The sequence below is a fragment of the Mirounga angustirostris genome, unplaced genomic scaffold, assembly GCF_029215605.1.
Source record: "Mirounga angustirostris isolate CCGP_5_RB_7025 unplaced genomic scaffold, mMirAng1.0.hap1 SCAF_14, whole genome shotgun sequence".
NCBI classification, from domain to species: Eukaryota; Metazoa; Chordata; class Mammalia; order Carnivora; family Phocidae; genus Mirounga; species Mirounga angustirostris.
The window spans coordinates 88,208,038-88,232,037 of NW_026991722.1; the positions used below are offsets into that span (position 1 = coordinate 88,208,038).

General features: G+C 37.9%; 1 protein-coding gene across 3 annotated transcripts in view; it reads right to left on the reverse strand.

Annotated features, from left to right (window-relative positions):
• Positions 1-24,000, reverse strand: part of TTC28 (tetratricopeptide repeat domain 28) — a 629,548-nt gene that overhangs the window by 575,068 nt on the left and 30,480 nt on the right. For 2 of the 3 annotated variants that reach the window (XM_045887410.3, XM_045887409.3), the window contains exon 2: positions 8,445-8,723. In XM_045887410.3, the coding sequence (XP_045743366.1) occupies positions 8,445-8,723 (279 nt within the window). Of the gene's footprint in view, positions 1-1,337; positions 2,108-8,444; positions 8,724-24,000 lie in introns of those variants that run through there. The other variant, XM_064578589.1, reaches the window with a different exon arrangement.

Below are 24,000 nucleotides of genomic sequence, written 5' to 3' on the forward strand. Positions count from 1 at the left end.
GAGTCCACTTCTCCCTTTGCCCCTCCACCCACTCGTGCTCTCTCTCACTCTGTCTCCCTCTCAAATAAATAAATAAAATTTTTAAAGATTTTATTTATTTATTTGACAGAGAGAGACACAGCGAGAGAGTGAACACAAGCAGGGGGAGTGGGAGAGGAAGAAGCAGGCTTCCCGCCAAGCAGGGAGCCCGATGCGGGGCTCGATCCCAGCTCAATGCGGGGCTCTATCCCATGGGATCATGACCTGAGCCGAAGGCAGACGCTTAATGACTGAGCCACCCAGGCGCCCCTAAATAAAATCTCTAAAAAAAAAAAAAAAGTGGACTAAACCTATTGAGGAATTTGGCTAATTTCAAACAAAAACTTCTAAACTGTTCAAGGGATAAGTTTATGGTCTGTGGTGTCTGCATCCATAGAAGTCTTCAATAAGAAATGTACAATTAATCTCTTAATTCTCTCATTGATTTAGACACTAAGGTTTTAAAAAATAGAAAAAAAATTTAAAAATTTAAGGGGTCCAGCAAGGTCTGGGCTATAAAATAAGTAGAAGACAAATTTTCAAGGAATTTTCAAGCTAGTTTAAGACTCAGATAAAATTCAAGTAACGTCTATATAACAATATAAGCAATTAATTGAAATTAACAATAGACAATGTTATATTCACAGAAGCTCAATGTAGCTTTCAGGGAAAGGTGAGAATTGAACTAGGCTTACTTTACCAAATAACAGAGCAAGGGAGAAAACTCCAGGCACAGAGCTTGGCATAAAAAGGAAGGAAGAAGAAAGAAGAAAAGACTTGATCAACAAGAACAGTAGGTTTGTCAGCACAATAGCAAGAAATAAAGGGGCAAATGAGACCACTTGTGCAGAGCCTTGAATATCAGGTCACTTGGAAACATGGAACAACAGAGTTTCTCATGAGAACATTGTTACGATAAAAAATGTCACAACAAAATAAGAATGAAACTATAATAACCTAGACTGTAATACTGGCTGTGGAAATAAAATGCATAAAATATATATGGACTACATTCAAGAAAGAATGCAGAAGACTTACTGACCAATTCAAAGAATGAAAAAGGAAAAGGAGATAAATACTCTAAATGAATGAGACCAGTAACTGGGAACAATGACCCCAAAAAGAGAACTCCAAACATCAAGAAAGCCACTGGGTCTAAGGAGGCAAGATGACTTTGTTGGGGATCCACTGAACATAGACCTTATATCACTGGAAAGACATCACTTCTGCTTCCACTAACTACTAAGCAAGATCCTAGTGAACCCACTCCCACACAGAAAACAACTATAAAATCTAGATATAATACAAAAAGGACCTACCTGAAAGCACTGGAGAGTGAAGAGAAAGCAGACAGATTCGGAGGAAAACAGCTGTGAGGTGAATTCCCAATCAGAGTGGTGAGCAGGGTGACAGGAACACTGTCCTTCTGGCTGAGGAAATCAGAATACTGAAGCACAGGAACCACTGCCTTTGGGCAAGGAGGAAAGCAATTCCAGAAGGAAAAGAACCAGAAAAAAGATACTCAAATTCTGTCTACCTACATCTTTAGTTAACCCTCGAGTTATACAGATATGGAACAAATTTAAAGCAGTTCAAATAAAGACAAAATATCTGCACTGAAACTAGAGCTGCAATTCAAGAAACAAAGTATGCAATACTATTCTAACCAAGATAAAAACCTACCAAACAACATCAACAACATTCAAAAACAATGAAAAACTCTCAAGAGAAAAAAATAAATCAACTCAAAAAGTAGTCCAAAAAAACCCAATAAACAATAGGAAATGAGTAACAGAGGAACAAAAACAGAGAATACAAAGAAAAAAAATGGTACAGAAAAAAGTCAACACCATCAATAATTACATTAAATGGTAATTGACAAAGATTCCAATTAAAAGGCAGAGACTGACAAAATTTATTTAAAAGGCGAGAAGCAATTATACACTGGTGGTATCTGTGGTGGTAATTATTGTCCTAACATCTATTTTGTTTGATACTAATATATCAAGCACTGGAGAGTGAACCCTTGCACAAGCAAGGGGAGGGCAGAGGGAGAAGGAGAAATAGATTTATTTATCTCTTCCACAAAAGAGATAAATATTAAAGTCCCAGGGAAGTTGAAAATATATGGGTATAAGAAATGATATATAATGCAAAGAGTAAGTAAAAGAAAGTTGGAGTGGTTATATTAGTATCAAACAAAATAGATGTTAGGACAATAATTACCACCACAGATAAAAAGGGACCTTGCATAGGGGCACTGGGTAGCTCAGTCATTAAGCATCTGCCTTCAGCTCAGGTCATGATCCCAGAGTCCTGGGATCGAGCCCCGCATCAGGCTCCCTGCTCAGCGGGAAGCCTGCTTCTCCCTCTCCCACTCCCCCTGCTTGTGTTCCCTCTCTCGCTGTCTCTCTCTGTCAAATAAATAAATAAAATCTTAAAAAAAAAAAAAAAGAGTAGAAATTGATGAAAGAGAAAATGTACAATAATACTGAGTATCAATGAAACTAATACCTGATTGAATAGAAAGATGAAAAAAATTGATAAATCTCTAAGCAGACTAATGAGACAAAAGAGAGAAGACATAAATTAACAATATCAGGAATGAAAGAAAGGACATCACTAAAGATCCCACAAAAATTGAAAGGATAATAAGGGAATGTTATTGACAACTTGATACCAATAAACTTGCAACCCAAATTAAACGTAAAAATTTACTGAAAGAAACAAAATACCAAACTAATCTAATTAGAATTAGAAAATTTGAATGGTCTTATATCAATCAAAGAAATTGAATTCATAATTAAAACCTTTCCACAAAGAAAACTCCATGTAAAGATAGCTTCCTTGGTGAATTCTACTGAATACTTAAGTAAGAAATAATACCAATCCAACACAAACTCTTTTTTTTTAAAGATTTTATTTATTTACTTGAGAGAGAGAGAAAACGAGAGAGAGAGAGAGCACAAGCAAGGGGGGGGCAGAGGGAGAAGGAGAAACAGACGACCCTGCAGAGCAGGGAGCCCGACGTGGGTCATCCCAGGATCACAGGATCATGACCTAAGCCAAAGGCAGACACTTAACCGACTGAGCCACCTAGGTGCCCCTGCCAACATAAACTCTTCCAGAAAATACAAGAAGAGAGAACACTTCACAACTCATTGTATATGGCCAGTATCACTCTGATACTAAAACCAGACAAAGACATCATCAAAAATGAAAATACAGATCAATATACTTCAAAAAGGTAGATGCAAAAACTCTTTAACAATTGGGTGCCTGGGTGGCTCAGTTGGTGAAGCATCTGCCTTCAGCTCATGTCATGATTCCAGGGTCCTGGAATCAAGCCCCACCTGGGGCTCTGTGCTCAGTGGGGAACCTATTTCTCCCTCTCCCTCTGCCTGCTGCTCCCCCTGCTTGTGCACCCTCTCTCTCTGTCAAATAAATAATTTAATTTAATTAAATAAACTCTGACTGTCTTCGGCTCAGGTCATGATCCCAGGGTCTTGGGATCAAGCCCCGCATCAGGCTCCCTGCTCAGCAGGAAACCTGCTTCTCCCTCTCCATCTGCTGCTCCCCCTGCTTGTGTTCTCCTCCTGTCTCTCTGTCAAATAAATAAATAAAATCCTTAAAAACAAAAACAAAAACACACTTAACAAAATTATAGCAAATCATATCCAACAATATATAAGAAGGATAAGACATAATGACTAAGTGGTATTTATCCTGTGAATGCAAGGTTGGCTTAACATCCAAAAACAAAATCAATTTAATACTAAAAGACTGAGAAAAAAATTATGATTTCAATAAATGAAGGAAAAAATTGACAAAATTCAGCACTCAGTCATAATAGAAATTGAAGGGAACATCCTCCACTGGATTAAGGACATCATCCTCAACAATAAAAAGCTCAAAGCTTTCCCACTAAGATCAGGAATGACTAAAGTAAGTTGGCTCTCACCATTTCTATTCAAAATTATAGTGGATATCCTAACCAGTACAATGGAACAAGAGAAAGAAATAAAAAGCATATGCAAAGAAAGAAAGAAGTAGAACGGTCATTACTTACAGATTATATAATCATGTACTAAAAAATCCTAAAGCATCTGCAAAAAAATGCCACTAGAACTTAAAAGTGAATTCAACACTGTCACATGAAACAAAGTACAAAAATACATTATATTTCTGTAGACTAGCAATAAAAAAATAGAAAATAGAAAAATTTAAAATCAATTTATAATAGCATCAGAAAGCAAAATACTTACGGGGCACCTGGGTGCCTCAGTAGGTTAAGTGTCTAACTCTTGGTTTCAGCTTAGGTCATGGGGCTCCATGCTCATGGCAGAGTCCACTTGTCCTTCTCCCTCCCCCTCTGTCCTTCCCCCTCTACCCTTCCCCAACTCCATGCACATACGTGCACAAGCACGTGCTCTCTCTCTCTCTAAAATAAGTAAATAAAATATTTTTTTAAATAAGCAAAATATTTAGGAATATTTTTTTTAATTGTGCAAGAAGTGAACACTGAAAACTATAAAAAGTTGCGAAGGAAAATGAAAAGAGTACTAAATAAATGGAGAGATATACCATGTTCATGGATTAGAAGACTGAACAATGTTAAAATGGCAATTCTCTCCAAATTGCTCTAAAAGTTCAATGCAATCCCATTAATTTCCCAGTTGGCTTTTGAAGAAATTGATAAGCTGATTTCATAACTTACCCTGAAATGCAGAGAGAATAACAAAAACAAACTAGAAAAAGAAAAACAAAGATGGAAGACTCACAATACCTGACGTCAAGACATAAAATAAAAAAAATTAAAAATAAAAAAGACATAAAATAAAGCTACAGTAATCAAGACAGTGTGGTTAGGGCATAGGACAGATAGACAAATCAATGGAACAAAATAGAGACCAATAATAGCCCCATATTTTTATGGTCAAATGGTTTGTGGCAAAGGTACCAAAGATAATTCAATGGGGAAAGGACAGTCTTTTCAACAAATGTTGCTGGAACATGGTTATCTATACTGAAAAATAAATAAATAAATCTTGACCTCTATCTCATACCCTGAAAGAATCATAGACATAAAGGTAAAAAACTATAAAAATTCTAGGGGCACCTGGGTGGCTCAGTCGTTAAGCATCTGCCTTCAGTTCAGGTCATGATCCCAGGGTCCTGGGATCGAGCCCTGCATTGGGCTCCCTGCTCCGCGGGAAGCCTGCTTCTCCCTCTCCCACTCCCCTTGCTTGTGTTCCCTCTCTCACTGTGTCTCTCTCTGTCAAATAAATAAATAAAATCTTTAAAAAAAAAAAAACTATAAAAATTCTAGAAAAGAACCTAAGAAAAACTTTATAACCCTGAGTAAGATAAATATTTCTTAAACAGGACACAAAAAGAATGAACATAAACAGACAATAGCTAAGAGACAGGGATAAGTATCATAATTTAGTAATAAGACTGGGCTTATTGTTTTTGGGAGGCTTTCACAGTGCTTTGTTCATACCTCTTTTGCAGCCCATATCAAAGCAAAATCATTTTTCATTCAGACAAAATACACATAAATAAAAGACTCTCTATCCAATCTCTGGAACCCTTGGATGTTTACATAAAAAACTACCACAGAGACAGTTTGGAAGAGAAAGAAATTGGGTTTTATGTTTTCCCTCATCAAACTAGACAATACTGACATTTCAGAGAAACACTTCAGAAAGGCAAAAGGATTATACTGAAAAAGTTAAAAAAGTCAAAATGAAAAAGAAAAGTGAAATGATAAAATATCAAGACATATCTTTATAACAAAAGAGTACAAGTGAACCTTCTTTTACAGAGTGAGTATATTCCTAGCAAAATAAGTATAAAATCAAGTTTTTTTGAAATGAAAAAGAATTATGCAGCAGTAGAAATTTCTTTATAATTTTATTATGAATCACATTGTATATGAAAACCTGTTCATAATCTCAATAATAAAAACTAATTTATATTTTATATAATTCTAGATACCCCTGTTAAGTTTGCTTAAAGTCAAATATGGAGCTAAATTTTTTTTTTTTAAGATTTTATTTATTTGACAGAGAGAGACAACAAGAGAGGGAACACGAGCAGAGGGAGTGGGAGAGGGAAAAGCAGGCTTCCCGTGGAGCAGGGAGCCCGATGTGGGGCTTGATCCCAGGACCCTGGGATCATGACCTGAGCCGAAGGCAGACGCTTAATGACTGAGCCACCCCAGGCACCCCTGGAGCTAAAATATTAATGCAACTGTAAATATACAACAACTTCACTTATCATAAAAGGAAAAATATCAGGGGCGCCCCTGGAGCTAAAATATTAATGCAACTGTAAATATACAACTTCACTTATCACAAAAGGAAAAATATCAGGGGCGCCTGGGTGGCTCAGTAAGCATCTGCCTTTGGCTCAGATCATGATCCCAGCGTCCCGGATCGAGCCCCGTACCGGGCTCCCTGCTCCACAGGGAGCCTGCTTCTCCCTCTCCCACTCCCCCTGCTTGTGTTCCCTCTCTCGCTGTGTCTCTCTGTCAAATAAATAAAATCTTTAATAAAAAAAAAAAAAAGGAAAAAAATCAGAGACTAAACCTTGATAGAAGTTACCTTAAAAGGCTGATTTTTCATCTATAATCATAAAAGTGCACCTTTTAAAGCCATTTTTGTGTGAGTTAAATCACAAGACATTGACAAAAGAAAGTGGAATGACACAGAAAAAAGAAAAGGATAAAAGTTTAAAAGTGTTCACAAATAGGGGGCACCTAAGTGGCAGCTGGTTAAGCGGCGGACTCTTGGTTTCAGCTCACGTGGTGATCTCAGAGTTGTGGGATCAAGCCCCACGTCAGGAGTGTGCTTAAGACTTCTATCCCTCTCCCTCTGCCCCTCCCCGCTGTTCTCACTTGCCCTCTGTGAAATAATCTTTTTTTTTAAGTGTTCACAAATATAAGAAGAATATAAAATAAGTAGATCCAAAAAAGGAAGGAATGGAGATGCTTAATTTGAAAATTAAGCTATTTATCAGGCTCATTGCACCAATACAGACTTTAAAAGAAAAAGGAAATGAGAAAGAGAAGACACATGCCAAGTCTTGCTAGAATAATTTATTGATTTGTACCTTTAATAAAAATGTCACAGTCAAAGCTATTATCTACCAAACACATACTATGAACAAGTAACATATTATCTCTGACTCTTAAGTAGCCTTACAAGATAAGTATTATTATCCCATTTATCTTCACCCCAGAGAGGTTAAGAAATTTACCAAAAGCCATACTGTCATTAACAAAAGAGAAGGAGGGCGCCTGGGTGGCTCAGTGGGTTAAGCGACTGCCTTCGGCTCAGGTCATGATCCTGGAGTCCCGGGAACGAATCCCGCATCGGGCTCCCTGCTCGGCAGGGGGTCTGCTTCTCCCTCTGACCCTCCCCCCTCTCATGTGCTCTCTCTCATTCTCTCTCTCTCAAATAAATAAATAAATAATAAAATCTTTAAAAAAAAGAGAGAGAGAAGGAATTTGAACCTGGGTCTGTCCTTTGATAACAGCATTCTAACTCCCAAATGATGTCATATAACAATTTTTTTAAACACTTTGTTTAATCTATAATAATTATAGTTACAAAAGAACTCCTTTAGGGAATTACAAAATACCAAACAATTCATGAGGCAGCAGCAACACTGGAAATTCCACTGAATGAGGACAAAAATACCCACCAGAGTTGAAGTGTAAATTAATATGACATGACATTAATAAGACAGTAAGGATATTTTTAAAATCTCTAGCAAATATCCATCAACTTTTGTTAACATAACAGAAAGCCAAGAACAGGATCAAATGCTTTTGTGATTCAGTAAAAAAATATCTCAAACATTTCAGCACATCTTAAGAAATATTTTCTAAAATAGACTGGGGGTTAGACAGTGAATAGGCACACTGAAAACAAAGTTTGTACAAAGCAAAGATAACTCAAGTCTTAAACTATTCAAAGAAACATAGATAATTAAAATGATGTATTAGAAAAAATAAGTTTCTCTGATTAAATACCATCTGAAAACAAGCAGTCATTAACAGGGAATAATAAAATTATTTTAAGTTGAAAGAAAGAAATCATCTCTATCTGAAACATCTGTGCAAAAAGAAGATGTCAAAACCTATACAAATGACTAAAATGTATCCTATCAAGAAGCTAAGTGGAAAAAAAAAATACAAATTCCAAACATACAGGAAAAGAATTAAACTTGAACATGGACAGCAGTTTCCAAGCATTAAAAAGGGAAGCCATTCACTAGTGTACCAGCTCAATGAGGCCCTTCTACACTTCACTGATATACAGACTATTAAAATATTAATAACTGCAAATTCAATAAAATGTTACATTAAAATAAGAAATCAGCACAAAAGAATCTGTGAAAGTAAATGAAATTTCTACCTTTGGCCATTTGGGATTGAGAAGTCGAGCTTTGATTGCATCATCCAGTGCCTTGTCATACTGCTGGATTTTCATATAGGCTGCAGATCTATTGCTGTATAAGATGCAGTTCTGAGGGTCAACAGCCAAGGCTTCATTGTACAGAACAATAGCTGTGTGAAAATCTCCATCATGACAGGCCTGGTTACTCTGACGAACCTTCTCAACAAATTCAGCTTTGCTCAACAATGGTCCATCAGGACTTCTCCGACCAAGAGTCTTAGCACCAAAGAGAGGAATCTACAAACAAAGAAACTTTGTCAGATAATCCAGAGGGTTTCCTTCTCTGAACTTCAAGAGAACAGGAAAATTCTTCATGGTCTGCTTTACACAGAAAACTTTTGTATCCTGAAAGACAATAAACTTTCCAAGAAGCAGCCAACATATTACCTTGAATACATATATATGTATATGTATGTTTTTGTATATACATATGGTTATAAACATATGTATTTACATTTTTTTGATTGAGAAAGTGAATGAATGAATGAATACAAAAGAAAACTCAGGCTTTTTTCCCTGGCAATTTACAGTTAATACTAAGGGAGGGCAACTGGCTGGCTCACTCAATAGAGCATGAGACTCTTGATCTCAGGGTCCTAAGTTCGAGCCCCATGTTGTGTGTAGAGATTACATACATACATACAAAAAGTTATATTAAGGGAAAGAATACAAATATAAGCAAAATAGAAAATATGATCTCAATCATATTAAGACGGCTGCACTTAAAAAATGAAAGAAACAAGATCAAAATATTAACTATGCTAAGTTATCTCTGAATATAAAATTATGGTTTATTTTTATTTTGTTAAAATTTTCCCTTATCCTAATGTTATGCAATGACTATAAGTTTTACACTTTTTTTTATTAAAGATTTTATTTATTTGAGAGAGAGAGAGCATGAGAGCTAGAGAGAGAGAGAGTTCGCGCACTAGCAGGGGGGAGGGGTAGAGAGGGAGGGAGAAGCAGACTCCCCACTGAGCAGGGAGCCTGATGCGGGATTTGATCCCAGCACCCTGGGATCATGACCTGAGCTGAAGGCAGACACTTAACTGACTGAGCCACCCAGGCGCCCAATTTTAAAATTGAAAAAAATAAAAATAAAAACAAAACTTTTAAAACATAAATTTTAGGAGCACCTGGGTGGCTCAGTCAGGTAAGCATCTGACTCTTGATCTCAGCTCAGGTCTTAATCTCAGGGTGGTAAGTTCAAGCCCTGCATTGGGTTCTGCATTGGCCACGGAGCCTACTTTAAAAAAAAAAAATTTAATATATCAATGAATCTTTTTAGACTGGCAAATTTGGTAATTTGGCTACTACCATGGAATTTCAAAGACAAACGCCAGTTTTTGGAAATCAAAAAGAAAAAAAAAACCTGCTGTAAACTGTATCTTGGCAATTTAAGACCTGTTTTTTATGTTGATTTTTTCCAAATCATTAAGTTTTCTATGACTTAATAATAGTGACCTTAAAACCAAAGGGAGTGAATGAGTCAAACATTACTCATTTTTAAACAGGAAAATCATGAACTGCATCAGAGTCCCAAGAGAAGAAACTTAAGACAGCAGTATCCAGACAGACAGTTCACAATTCTAATGAGGCTCGTCCTGAGTAAAATTAAAACAAAAAGTGTAAAAGTATAATTTGCTTCCCCATGTCTTTCTTTAAGACTGTCTAATCCCTCCATTCAAAAGAGGACAGATCTGATATGTAACACACCAATACTTAGAAAAATAATAGAATCCCAAAGAGACATTTGCTTTAAGAAGGACAAATTCCACAGAAAGGAGGAAGAAAGGCAGAGCTGATCTCCTACATAGGCAGCCACTATTTCTCCTCTGTTTACAGGGATATCATGTCCTAGATTTCCAGGACAGTTTGAAACATTAAAATATCCTAGAAATTTCAAATATCAGGGTCCAGTTTTTTTGTGTTTTTTTTTTTATTCATTTAAGAGAGAGAGCACAAGCAAGGGGAGCAGCAGCAGAGGGAGAGGGAGAAGCTGACTCCCTGCTAAGCAGGGAGCCCGATGCGGGGCTCGATCCCAGGACCCAGAGATCATGACCCAAGCCAAAGGCAAACGCCCAACCATCTGAGTCACCCAGACACCCCTCAGTGTCCAGTTATATCCCTCAACTCCCTGATACTAGAAGTGGCTAACTAAGAATGTATTCTGGTTAGTTTTTTGTTGTTGTTTTAAACTATGATCATGAAACATACTGCTTGAAAATGAATGGACTAATGTAACATTTAGCAAATAACAAGGATTTTCCTAAAGAGTCTTGATTTTTAATTATTTTATCTACGTAACCAAACCAACATATGAGATACTGACAATATATAAAACTGATTTCATTTTGGAAAATATACTCATCATGACTCCAAATAAGGGCAGTACTAGCCATAAGTTATGAAAGCCAATCTTGTATTTGAAAACTGAAGGGTATGACATAAAAATACAAATAACAGCCTTAAAAAGTAAAATGGTTAGGTTCAAATGTAGCCTAAAGGTGAAAAAGACATGTTCCTACTATTAGAGCATTTCCTACTTGTCAGAGTAATAATTTTGGTTCATTGCCAATATAGATAAGAATCAAATTAACAAAAGAAGGGCTCTGGGGTGCTTGGGTGTCTCAGGTAAGCATTTGACTTCAGTGCAGGTCATGATCTCAGGGTCCTGGAACGGAGTTCCGGTCAGGCTCCATGCTCAGCAGGGAGTCTGATTCTCCCTCTCCCTCTGCCCTTCCCTTATCACCCCCCACTAGTGCTCTCTTAAATGAATGAATGAATGAATGAATGAATGAATGAATGAATGAATGAATAAATAAATAAATAGTTCTGCATTCTATTACCTCCATATACAGTAACATTTCCCAAAATATGTTCCTCTAAGAGCCCTTAGGTCCTCAGAATACTTGGATGAACAAAGATAAATAAGATTCTACTTTAGTGGAAGAGCTCTCAGAGCTTTTATTTTGTACCTGTGAATCTGAGAGGGGAGAAACCACACATACAAGATCAAAGGATCTTTTTGGTAGAGTATCTTGACAGACAAGAAACTGCTTAAAACTCTGATATGAACTGGGGCACCTAGCTGGCTCAGTCAGTAGAGCATGCAACTCTTGATCTCAGGGTCACAAGTTTAAGCCCCATGTTGGGCATAGAGCTTACTTAAAAAAAAAAGCAGGGGGGGTGCCTGGGTGGCTCAGTCGAGTGAGAAGCTGCCTTCGGCTCAGGTCATGATCCCAGGGTCCTGGGATCAAGTCCTGCATCGGGCTCCCTGCTCAGCAGGGGTCTGCTTCTCCCTCTTCTCTGTTCATTCTCTTTCTCTCTCAAATAAATAAATAAAATCGTTAAAAAACCTCTGATGTAAACTATTAAATAAAGCCTCTAGGAGCAAAGTAAAACACCACTGAAAAGTGCAAGTGCAGAAAGATTATAAATACCAGAGAATTCTAACATCATCCTCACCACCAAGTGTCCATAAATTTAAAAGAAAAGAGCACTCTAGTAAGTGTCCAGAAGCTTCTAATTTGTCAAAATCTGCCTGTTCCTACTAAGCTAGCTACAATGTGGTCCTTAGGAGGCTAATAAATAGCATTTTGTATAGTTAAAAAAAGGGATATAATTTATCTAGTCCCTCTTTATCCTCTCAGCTACTGAAAAACTCAGCATGACAGAGAGAACAGACTCTTGCATGTATTTTTCAGATTATGTATATATATTTTTATATATTTTATATATTTATAAAATATATATTTTATATATTTTATATATTTTTCAGATTATGTATATATATTTTTATATATATATATTTTATATATTTATATATATTTTATGTATTTTTATATATATATTTTATATACATATAGATATGTATATGTCATATATTTAAATATATAAATATATAGTATATATTTATATTTAAAAATATTTTTTTAAGTTTATAAATATATAGTACTTGGAATAACTGGCCATATTAAATTCAGAAACAACTGGAGTGAATAGTACTACTTATGGAGATTTTTAAAAATAAAATGAAACTTTAAATCACTATTCACTTAGATAAACTGCTTATGATATTCTTTCATTCCTCATATATTTCACTTATTTACAGTTTATCGATGTCAACATATATTAACATCGTTGATATTTTTCTCTGACCTCTGACAACTCATCTTGAAATGGTAGTGGCAATACAGATGAAATAGGCTCAAAACATACAAATGAAAATAGGCTCAAATATACAGATGAAATAGGCTCAAAATATTCAGCCACATACAATTACCAAACCATAATTGTTCCAGACCAGTTATAAATTTTGATTACTCAAATGAGAGAGAAAAATACTTATCATCCTTTATATAAAAAAATTATAGATGAATCAAAGAATTAAATGTTTAAATAATGAAATTATTAAAATGAAACACAAAAGAATTTTTCATCATATAAGCTGAGGAAGGCTTTTCTTTTTTTATTTTTTTTAAAGATTTTATTTACTTGACAGAGAGAGACACAGCAAGAGAGGTAACAGAAGCAGGGGGAGTGGGAGAGAGAGAAGCAGGCCTCCCGCCGAGCAGGGAGCCCGATGTGGGGCTCGATCCCAGGACCCCGGGATCACGACCTGAGCCGAAGGCAGATGCTTAATGACTGACCCACGCAGGAGCCCCAGAGGAAGGCCTTTCTAAGTACAACACAAAACCTACAGACATAACAAAAATAAATTTGACAACATAAAAATTTTAAATATCTACATGGAAAAAAAAGATTTAAAAAAAGGAAAAAGATGATTGACAAATCAATTTTAAAAAACTTCGCAACACATAATAAAAGGCTAATTTTCTTACTATATAAAAATGTACAAATAAGAAAAAAAACAATCTAATGGACATAGGACAATGAACAAAGGATATGCACAGACAGATCATAAGAAAGGAAATCCATACAGCCTTTAAGCATTTTTTTTTTAAGATTTTATTTATTTATTTGACAGAGAGAGACACAGAGAGAGAGGGAACACAAAGGGGGGGGTTGGGAGAGGGAGAAGCAGGCTTCCCGCAGAGCAGGGAGCCCGGTGAGGGGCTCGATCCCAGGACCATAGGATCATGACCTGAGCCGAAGGCAGATGCTTAACCAACTGAGCCACCCAGGCGCCCCCTTTAAGCACATTTTTAAATGTGTGACTTCAGTTACTTTTTCTTTAAAGTAAACTCTATGCCCAACATGGGGTCTGAACTCACAACCCTGAGAGCAAGAGTTGCATGCTCTACAAACTGAGCCAACCAGGTGCCCTATGACTTCAGTTATTTTAAAAGAAAATTAAACCTCAAGATATTATTTTTCTTCTCTCATTCTAATGGAAAAAAAAGTTATCAGTACACTTTCATAGTAAAGGGATAAGGAAAAAACTACATTCATACATTGTTGATGGAACTAGAAACTGATATTTCTTTATAGAAAAACGAAGGAATAGCTACAAAAATATAAAAGATACATATTCTTTGAATTCTAGAAATTTTTTCACTTCACGTAAATTACCCTTCAGATACATTTACCTACGTATGTAAACAAAGTCTCATATACAAAAATATTCGTAACATCATTTGTATTAGCATGAGATTAGAAATAACCTAAATGTCAGACAACAGGAAAACAGATAAATTAATTTTCATAGATCAATATAATTGCTACTACAAATCCAGCCAAAAGAATGAAGCAGATTTTATATACTGATATGGAAAGATAGAAAAACTCAAGTTGTAGAAGAGATACAGAATATGTTATCTTCCATAAAAAAAAGGGGAAGGAAGTAATGCATATACACACACTTACATGCTTAATTACACATGGGTTAATTATGCCAGAAACAATATATAAACCAGTAGAATAATTGCCTCAAAAGAGAGTTGCTTGAAGACTGGAAGGTAGGAGTAGGAAAGTAACCAATATTTCCATTTTGTGCTGTCTGATACTTTATTATATGTATATATTCCCTATATATATTTTTTAAATGTGAAAAAAAAATTCTGAAAACAGAGCATAGGTTACTTTTATGTATCAGGGCGCACATATATAGTTGTAGAATCTGTTTACCTTTTTTTTTTAAGATTTTATTTATTTATTTGTCAGAGAGAGGGAGAGAGCACACAAGTAGGGGGAGCGGCAGGCAGAGGGAGAAGCAGGCTCCCCGCTGAGCAGGGAGCCTGATGTGGGCCTCCACCCTGGGACTCCTGGACTCCAGGATCATGACCTGAGCCAAAGGCAGACAGATGCTTAACCGACTGAGCCACCCAGCGGCCCTGGCGCTACCACTTTCTAAATCTTATAAAGTCACTCTCTACTCACCAAGCTATTCTTATACCTAGAGAGTAGGATCATTTTTGAATTTACACAAAGGTCCCATATGGATAAGCAAAGGGTACACATTAGTTGTGTATTTTAAAAGCAAAATAGATAATGGGGTGCCTGGGTGGCTCAGTCAGTTGAACATCTGACTCTTGATTTTGGCTCAGGTTGTGATCTCTGGGTCATGAGATCAAGCCCTACACTGGGCTCTGAGCTCCACTCAGAGTCTATTTGAAATTATCTCCCTCTGCGCCTTCCCCTGCTCAGGCTAGCTCTCTCTCTCCCAAATAAATAAATAAAATCTTAATAAAAATAAAAAATAAAAACAAAACAGATAAGACAATATTTCACTGGAAAATTAACTACATAATAAAGAATCCAATGTGCATTCCAAAACTAAACTATATAATACCTCAAATTAACAACTTTGTAGATGGGTTTATAAGATGTGACATAACAAAGAGCAGGATTAATAAACTGGAGAAAAAGTCCATAGAAAATACCCAAAATGAAATTTACCCAAAAAGAAAGGGTTGACGGGAGAAAGTGGGTGCATAAGAGACACAATAAGAGGAGGAGGAGCAAGATGGCGGAGGAGTAGGAGACCTAAATTTTGTCTGCTCCCAGGAATTCAGCTTGGTAGGTATCAAAGAATTCTGAACACCTACAAACTCAACAGGAGATTGGAAAAAAGAATGGCAGCAACTCTCTGAACAGAAACAACCCCTTTCTGGAAGGTAGGACATGCAGAGAAGTGAATCTCAGGCAATATTTGGGAAGACAGACAGCAGGGGCAGGGAGCCTCCGTCAGCCGCTACCAGCAAGTGACAGAGCAGCGGAGCACAAAATCGGAACTTTTAGAAGTCGGCTCCACTGAGGGACGTCACTCCGGTCGCTAAGCCGGGGGGTGGAACCCTCGCGGGACAGTGTGGTCTCGGGACCCTCGGGGTCACAGAAAGACCGGGGGTGCCTGAGTGCGGCAGAGCTCCCAGGTATTGGAGCGGGGAAGCCGGCTGCAGAGGCGGAGCCGAGGCGCGGGCTCTCAGCTCGGGGTGGCCATAAACCGTGATCCGCGGCCCAGTCGGGCACCTGCTCCTCCAGCAGGGACCCAACAAGCGGCAGATCCGGGGAGACTCCCCTTCCTCCCCGGGGAGGAGCAGTGCGGGAGCACACTGCAGGGATCTGCTGGGTTTGGAGACTCCACCCGGGTCGGGTGCCAGAGATAGAGGTGCGCGGTCGCAGGCCGGGTGAGCACGGAGTGCAGCCGGAGACCGGGGAGACGGGAGTGACTGGCGGCTTTTCTCTGGGGGCGCACTGAGGAGCGGGGCCCGAGTTCTCGGCTCCTCCGGGGCGGAGATTGGGAGGCCGCCATTTTCACTCTCGTCCTCCAAAGCTGAATGGAAAGCTTGCAGGGAACAAAAGCTCCCGAAAGCAAACCCGAGCAGATTACCTAGCCTGGACCCGGCAAGGGCGGGGCAATTCTGCCTCTGGCAAAGACATTTGGGAACCACGGCAACAGGCCCCTCCCCCAGAAGATCAGCAAGAACAGCCAGCCAAGACCAAGTTTACCGATCAATGAGAACGGCAGAACTCCAGCGATAGTGGAATACTGCACATAGAATTCATGGCTTTTTTCCCAAGATGCTTTAGTCTTTCAAAGTTAACTTTTTTAATTTTCTTTATTTTTTTCCTTTTCTATTTTTTCTTGAATTTTTCTTTTTCCTTTTTCAACCAACATCTTATCAATCCTCTTTTTTTAAGATTTTCTTTATTTGAGAAAGAGAATGAGAGAGAGAGAGAGAGCATGAGAGGGGGGAGGGTCAGAGGGAGAAGCAGACTCCCTGCAGAAGAGGGAGCCCGATGCGGGACTTGATCCCAGGACTCCAGGAAAATGACCTGAGCCAAAGGCAGTCCACCTAACCAACTGAGCCACCCAGGTGCCCCATCAAACCCTTTTTTAAAAATATTTTATTTTTTCATTTTTAGAGTTATATTCTATCCCTTCATTGTAGTTAACCTTACTTTTTGTATATATATAAGTTGTCCTCTCTTTAAAATTTTGGGATTCAGTTTCTTCTAACAGACCAAAATATACCCTAAATCTCTAGGGTATGACTTTGTTCTAGTCTCCTGCCTGATCACAGTCTCTCCCCACTCTTTTTGTTGTTGTTGTTCTTTTTTTAATTTCTTTTTTCTTTCTTTCAACCAACTTATCAATTCCTTTTATAAAATCTTTTATAATTTTCATCTTTACATTCATATTCCATCCCTTCATTGTTTTTACCCTTATTTTTGTACAAACATAAGTTTTTCTTTCTTTAAAATTTTGGGAGGCAGTTTCTTCTAACAGACCAAAATATGCCCAAAATCTAGTGTGTGGCACTGATGTATTCACCAGCCTGATCATATTTGATCATATTCTTTTCTTTTTTTCTTTCTTTCCCTTTCTTTTCCCCCCAGTTTCGGGTTTCTTCTGATCTGTTTAGTGTATATTTTTCTGGAGTCGTTGTTACCCTGTTACCATTTTGTTCTCTCATTCATCTATTCTCCTCTGGACAAAATGACAAGACAGAAAAACTCACATCAAAAAAAAGAACAAGAGGCAGTACCAACTGCCAGGGACCTAATCAATACAGACATTAGTGAGATGTCAGAACTAGACTTAAGAATGACAATTATAAAGATACTAGCTGGGCTTGAAAAAAGCATGGAAGATACTACAGAAACACCTGGAGAAATAAAAGAAACCAAGTCAAAATCAAAAAGGCTATTAATGAGGTGCAATAAAAAATGGAGGTTCTAACTGCTAGAATAAATGAAGCAGAAGAGAGAATGAGTGATATAGAAGACCAAATGATGGAAAATAAAGAAGCTGAGAAAAAGATAAACAACTGCGGGATGATGAGGGCAGAATTTGAGATGTAAGTGATACCATAAGATGAAACAATATTAGAATAATTGGGATCCCAGAAGAAGAAGAAAGAGAGAGAGGGGCAGAAGGTATACTGGAGCAAATTATAGCAAAGAACTTCCCTAATTTGGGGAAGGAAACAGACATCAAAGTCCAGGAGGCACAGAGAACCCCCCCTCAAAATCAATAAAAATAGGTCAATACCCCAACATCTAATAGTAAAACTTACAAGTCTCAGAGACAAAGAGAAAATCCTGAAAGCAGCTCGGGACAATAGATCGGTAACCTACAACTGTAGAAACATTAGATCGGCAGCAGACCTATCCAAAGACCTGGCAGGCCAGAAAGGACTGGCATGATATACTCAGAACACCAAACGAGAAAAATATGCAGCCAAGAATACTATATCCAGCTAGGCTGTCACTGAAAATAGAAGGAGAGATAAAAAGCTTCCAGGACAAACAAAAACTAAAAGAATTTGAGAACACCAAACCAGCCATACAAGAAATACTGAAAGGGGTCCTCTAAGCAAAGAGAGAGTCTAAAAGTAACATAGACCAGAAAGGAATAGAGACAATACACAGTAACAGTCACCTTACAGGCAGTACAATGGCACTAAATTCATATCTTTCAATAGTTACCCTGAATGTAAATGTGCTAAATCCTCCAACCAAAAGACACAGGGTATCAGACTGGATAAAAAAACAAGACCCATCAATATGATGCCTGCAAGAGACTCATTTTAGACCCAAAGACACCTCGAGATTGAAAGTGAGGGGGTGGAAAACCATTTACTATGCTAATGGACATCAAAAGAAAGCTGGGGTGGCAATCCTTATAGCAGACAAATTGGATTTTAAACCAAAGACTATAATAAAAGATGAGGAAGGACACTATATCATACTTAAAGGGTCTATCCAACAAGATCTAACAACTGTAAATATCTATGCTCCTAACATGGGAGCAGCCAATTATATAAACCAATTAATAACAAAATCAAAGAAACACATCGACAACAATACAATAATAGTAAGGGACTTTAACACCCCCCTCACTGAAATGGACAGATCATCTAAGCAAAAGATCAACAAGGAAATAAAGGCTTTAAATGACACACTGGACCAAATGGACTTCACAGATACATTCAGGACATTCCATCCCAAAGCAACAGAAAACACATTCTTCTCTAGTGCCCATGGAACATTCTCCAGAATAGATCACATCCTCGGTCATAAATCAGGTCTCAACCGGTACCAAAAGATTGGGATCATTCTCTGCCTATTTTCAGACCACAATGCTTTGAAACTAGAACTCAATCACAAGACGAAAGTTGGAAAGAACTCAAATACATGGAGGCTAAAGAGCATCCTACTAAAGAATGAATGGGTCAACCAGGAAATTAAAGAAGAATTAAAAACATTCATGGAAACCAATGAAAATGAAAACACAATGTTCAAAATCTTTGGGATAAAGCAAAGGTGGTCCTAAGAGGAAAGTATATAGCAATACAAGCCTTTCACAAGAAACAAAAAAGGTCTCAAATACACAACCTAACCCTACACCTAAAGGAGCTGGAGAAAGAACAGCAAATAAAGCCTAAACCTAGCCAGAGAAGAGAAATAATAAAGATCAGAGCAGAAATCAAAGAAATAAAAACAAAAAGAGCAGTAGAACAGATCAATGAAACTAGGAGCTGGTTCTTTGAAAGAATTAACAAGATTGATAAACCCCTGGCCGGACTTATCAAAAAGAAAAGAGAAATGACCCAAATTAATAAAATCATGAACGAAAGAGGAGAGATCACAACCAACACCAAAGAAATACAAACAATTTTAAGAACATATTATGAGCAACTCTACACCAGCAAATTAGATAACCTGGAAGAAATGGATGCATTCCTAGAGATGTATCAACTACCAAAACTGAACGAGGAGGAAATAGAAAACCTGAACAGACCTATAACCACTAAGGAAATTGAAGCAGTCATCAAAAATCTCCCAAAAAACAAAAGCCCAGGGCCAGATGGCTTCCCAGGGGAATTCTACCAAACATTTCAAGAAGAATTAATACCTATTCTTCTGAAACAATTCCAAAAAATAGAAATGGAAGGAAAACTTCCAAACTCGTTTTATGAGGCCAGCATTACCTTGATCCCAAAACCAGACAAAGACCCCATCAAAAAGGAGAATTATAGACCAATATCCCTGATGAACATGGATGCAAAAATACTCACCAAAATACTAGCCAATAGGATCCAACAGTACATTAAAAGGATTAGTCACCACGACCAAATGGGATTTATTCCTGGATTGCAAGGGTGGTTCAACATCAGCAAATCAATCAATGTGATACAATACATTAATAAAAGAAAGAACAAGAACCATATGATCCTCTCAATAGATGCAGAAAAAGCATTTGACAAAGTACAGCATCCATTCTTGATTAAAACTCTTCAGAGTGTAGGGATAGAGGGTACATACCTCGATATCAGAAAAGCCATCTATGAAAAACCCACAGTGAATATCATACTCAGTAGGGGAAAAACTCAGAGCTTTTCCCCTATGGTCAGGAACATGGCATGGATGTCCATACACCACTGCTATTAAACATAGTATTAGAAGTCCTAGCCACAGCAATCAGACAACAACAAAAAAAATAAAATAAAAGGCATCCAAATCGGCAAAGAAGAAGTCAAACTCTCACTTTTTGCAGATGATATGATACTTTATGTGGAAACCCCAAAAGACTCCACCCCAAAACTGCTAAAACTCATACAGGAATTCAGTAAAGTGGCAGGATAAAAATCAATGCACGGAAATCAGTTGCATTTCTATACACCAACAACAAGACAGAAGAAAGAGAAATTAAGGAGTCGATCCCATTTACAATTGCACCCAAAACCATAAGATACCTAGGAATAAATCTAACCAAAGAGGCAAAGAATCTGTAGAAAACTATAGAATACTCATGAAAGAAACTGAGGAAGACACAAAGAAATGGGAAAACGTTCTATGCTCATGGCTTGGAAGAACAAATATTGTGAAGATGTCAATGCTACCTAGAGCAATCTACACATTTAATGCAATCCCAGCAAAATACCATCCACTTGGGGCACCTGGGTGGCTCAGTTGGTTAAGCGTCTATCTTTGGCTCGGGTCATGATCCCAGGGTCCTGGGATCGAGCCCTGCATCAGGCTCCCCAATCAGCGGGAAGCCTGCTTTTCCCTCTCCCTCTGACCACTGCTCTGCCTACTTGTCCTCTCTCTCTGTAAAATAAATAAATAATCTTTAAAAAAAAAAAAATACCATACACTTTTTTCAAAGAAATGGAACAAATCATCCTAAAATTTGTATGTAACCAGAAAAGTCCCCAAATAGCCAGAGGAATGTTGAAAAAGAAAAGTAAAGCCGGTGGCATCACAATTCCAGACTTCAAACTCTATTACAAAGCTGTAATCATTAAGACAGTATGGTATTGGCACAAAAACAGACACATAGATCAATGGAACAAAATAGAGAGCCCAGAAATGGACCCTCAACACTATGGTCAACTAATTTAGACAAGGCAGGAAAGAATGTCCAATGGAAAAAAGACAGTCTCTTTAACAAATGGTGTTGGGAAAATTGGACAGCCACATGCAAAAGAATGAAACTGGCCCATTTCCTCACACCACACAAAAATAGACTCAAAATGAATGAAAGACCTAAATGTGAAACAGGAATCCATCAAAATCCTAGAGAAGAACACAGGCAGCAACCTCTTCGACCTCAGCCGCAGCAACTTCTTCCTAGAGACATCGCCAAAGTCAAGGGAAGCAAGGGCAAAAATGAACTATGGGAACTTCATCAAGATAAAAAGCTTTTGCACAGCAAAGGAAACACTTAACAAAACCAAAAAACAACCGACAGAATGGGAGAAGATATTTGCAAATGACATTATCAGATAAAGGGCTAGTATCCAAAATCTATAAAGAACTTATCAAACTCAACACCCAAAGAACAAATAATCCAATCAAGAAATGGGCAGAGACATGAACAGACATTTTTCAAAAGAACACATCCAAATAGCCAACAGACACATGAAAAACTGCTCAGCATCACTTGGCATCAGGGAAATCCAAATCAAAACTTCATTGAGATACCACCTCACACCAGTCAGAATGGCTAAAATTAACAAATCAGGAAACGACAGATGTTGGCGAGGATGCGGTAAAAGGGGAACCCTCCTACACTGTTGGTGGGAATGCAAGCTGGTGCAGCCACTCTGGAAAACAGTATGGAGATTCCTCAAAAAGTTGAAAATAGAGCTACCCTATGACCCAGCAATTGCACTACTGGGTATTTACCCCAAAGATACAAACGTAGTGATCCGAAGGGGTACATGGACTCCGATGTTTATAGCATCAATGTCCACAATAGCCAAACTATGGAAAGAGCCTAGATGTCCATCCACAGATGAATGGATAAAGATGTGGTATATATATACAATGGAATATTATGCAGCCATCAAAAAAATGAAATCTTGCCATTTGAAATGGAACTAGAGGGTATTATGCTAAGTGAAATAAGTCAATCAGAGAAAGACAAGTATCGTATGATCTCACTGATATGAGGAATTCTTAATCTCAGGAAACATACTGAGTGTTGCTGGAATGGTGGAGGGTGGGAGGGATGGGATGGCTGGGTGATGGACATTGGGAGGGTATGTGCTATGGTGAGTGCTGTGAATTGTGTATGACTGATGAATCACAGACCTGTACCTCTGAAACAAATAATACATTATATGTTGAAAAAGAAAAAAAAAGAGGGGCGCCTGGGTGGCTCAGTCGTTAAGCGTCTGCCTTTGGCTCAGGTCGTGACCCCAGGACCCTGGGATCGAGCCCCACATAGGGCTCCCTGCTCCGTAGGGAAGCCTGCTTCTCCCTCTCCTACTCCCCCCTGCTTGTGTTCCCTCTCTCACTATGTCTCTCTCTGTCAAATAAATAAATAAAATCTTTAAAAAAAAAAAAAAAGAAGAAGATAGTAGGAAGGGAAATCGGAGGGGGAGACGAACCATGAGAGACTATGGACTCTGAGAAACAAACTGAGGGTTTTAGACGGGAGGGGGGTAGGGGGATGGGTTAGCCTGCTGATGGGTATTAAGGAGGGCACATATTAAATGGAGCACCGCGTGTTACACGCAAACAATGAATCATGGCACACTACATCAAAAACTAATGATGTACTGTATGGTGACTAACATAATAAAAAAAAAAATTTTTTTTTTAATTTAAAAAAAGAGAGAGACACAATAAGAAACATGCCCAAGTAGTCTAGCACACATATAATTGAAATCCCAAGAAGAAAGAGAAGGGAAGTAGAAGCAGTATTTGAATACCTCATGACCAAGAATTTTCTCAAACTGATGAAAGACATCAACTCATAGAATATTGAACCAACTGCTTTAAGAACTTCATCCAAAAAAAAAAAGGACTTCGGGCGCCTGGGTGGCTCAGTCGTTAAGCATCTGCCTTCAGCTCAGGTCATGATCCCAGAGTACTGGGATGGAGCCCCGCATCGGGCTCCCTGCTCCACGGGAAGTCTGCTTCTCCCTCTCCCACTCCCCCTGCTTGTGTTCCCTCTCTCACTGTGTTTCTCTCTGTCAAATAAATAAATAAAAACTTTAAAAAAAAAATTAAAAAAAAAAAAAGGACTTCATCCAACCCCACAATATCACAAAAAAAACTAGACCTACACATCACAAACTCCTAAAAAACAAAAACAAAGAGACAGGGGAGGGGGGAAAGACACATTATCTACAAAGCTTCAAGCTTAATAGAAATGATAGAAGATGAAATAGCAGCTAACCAAAATTCTATACCCAGAGAAAATATTATTCGAAAACAAAGCTGAAACAGGAACCATCATACATTGCTGGTAGAATTTTAAATGGTAAAGCTGTTGTGGCAAACAGGTTTGGCACATCCTCAAAAGTTAAAACACAATTACCATATGACCCAGCAATTCCACTCCTAAGCATCTACCCAAATGAAGTGAAAATGTGTGTCCACACAACAACTTGTACACAAATGTTTATACAAGCATTATTTATAAAAGCTATAAAGTGGAAACAACCCAAATGTCCATCAACTGATGAATACAGAAAACGTGACACAGCCATAAAATGGAACAAGAAAAAGGAATAATATACTCATATACATAAGAACATGGATGAGGGACACCTGGGTGGCTCAGTTGGTTAAGCATCTGCCTTCAGCTCAG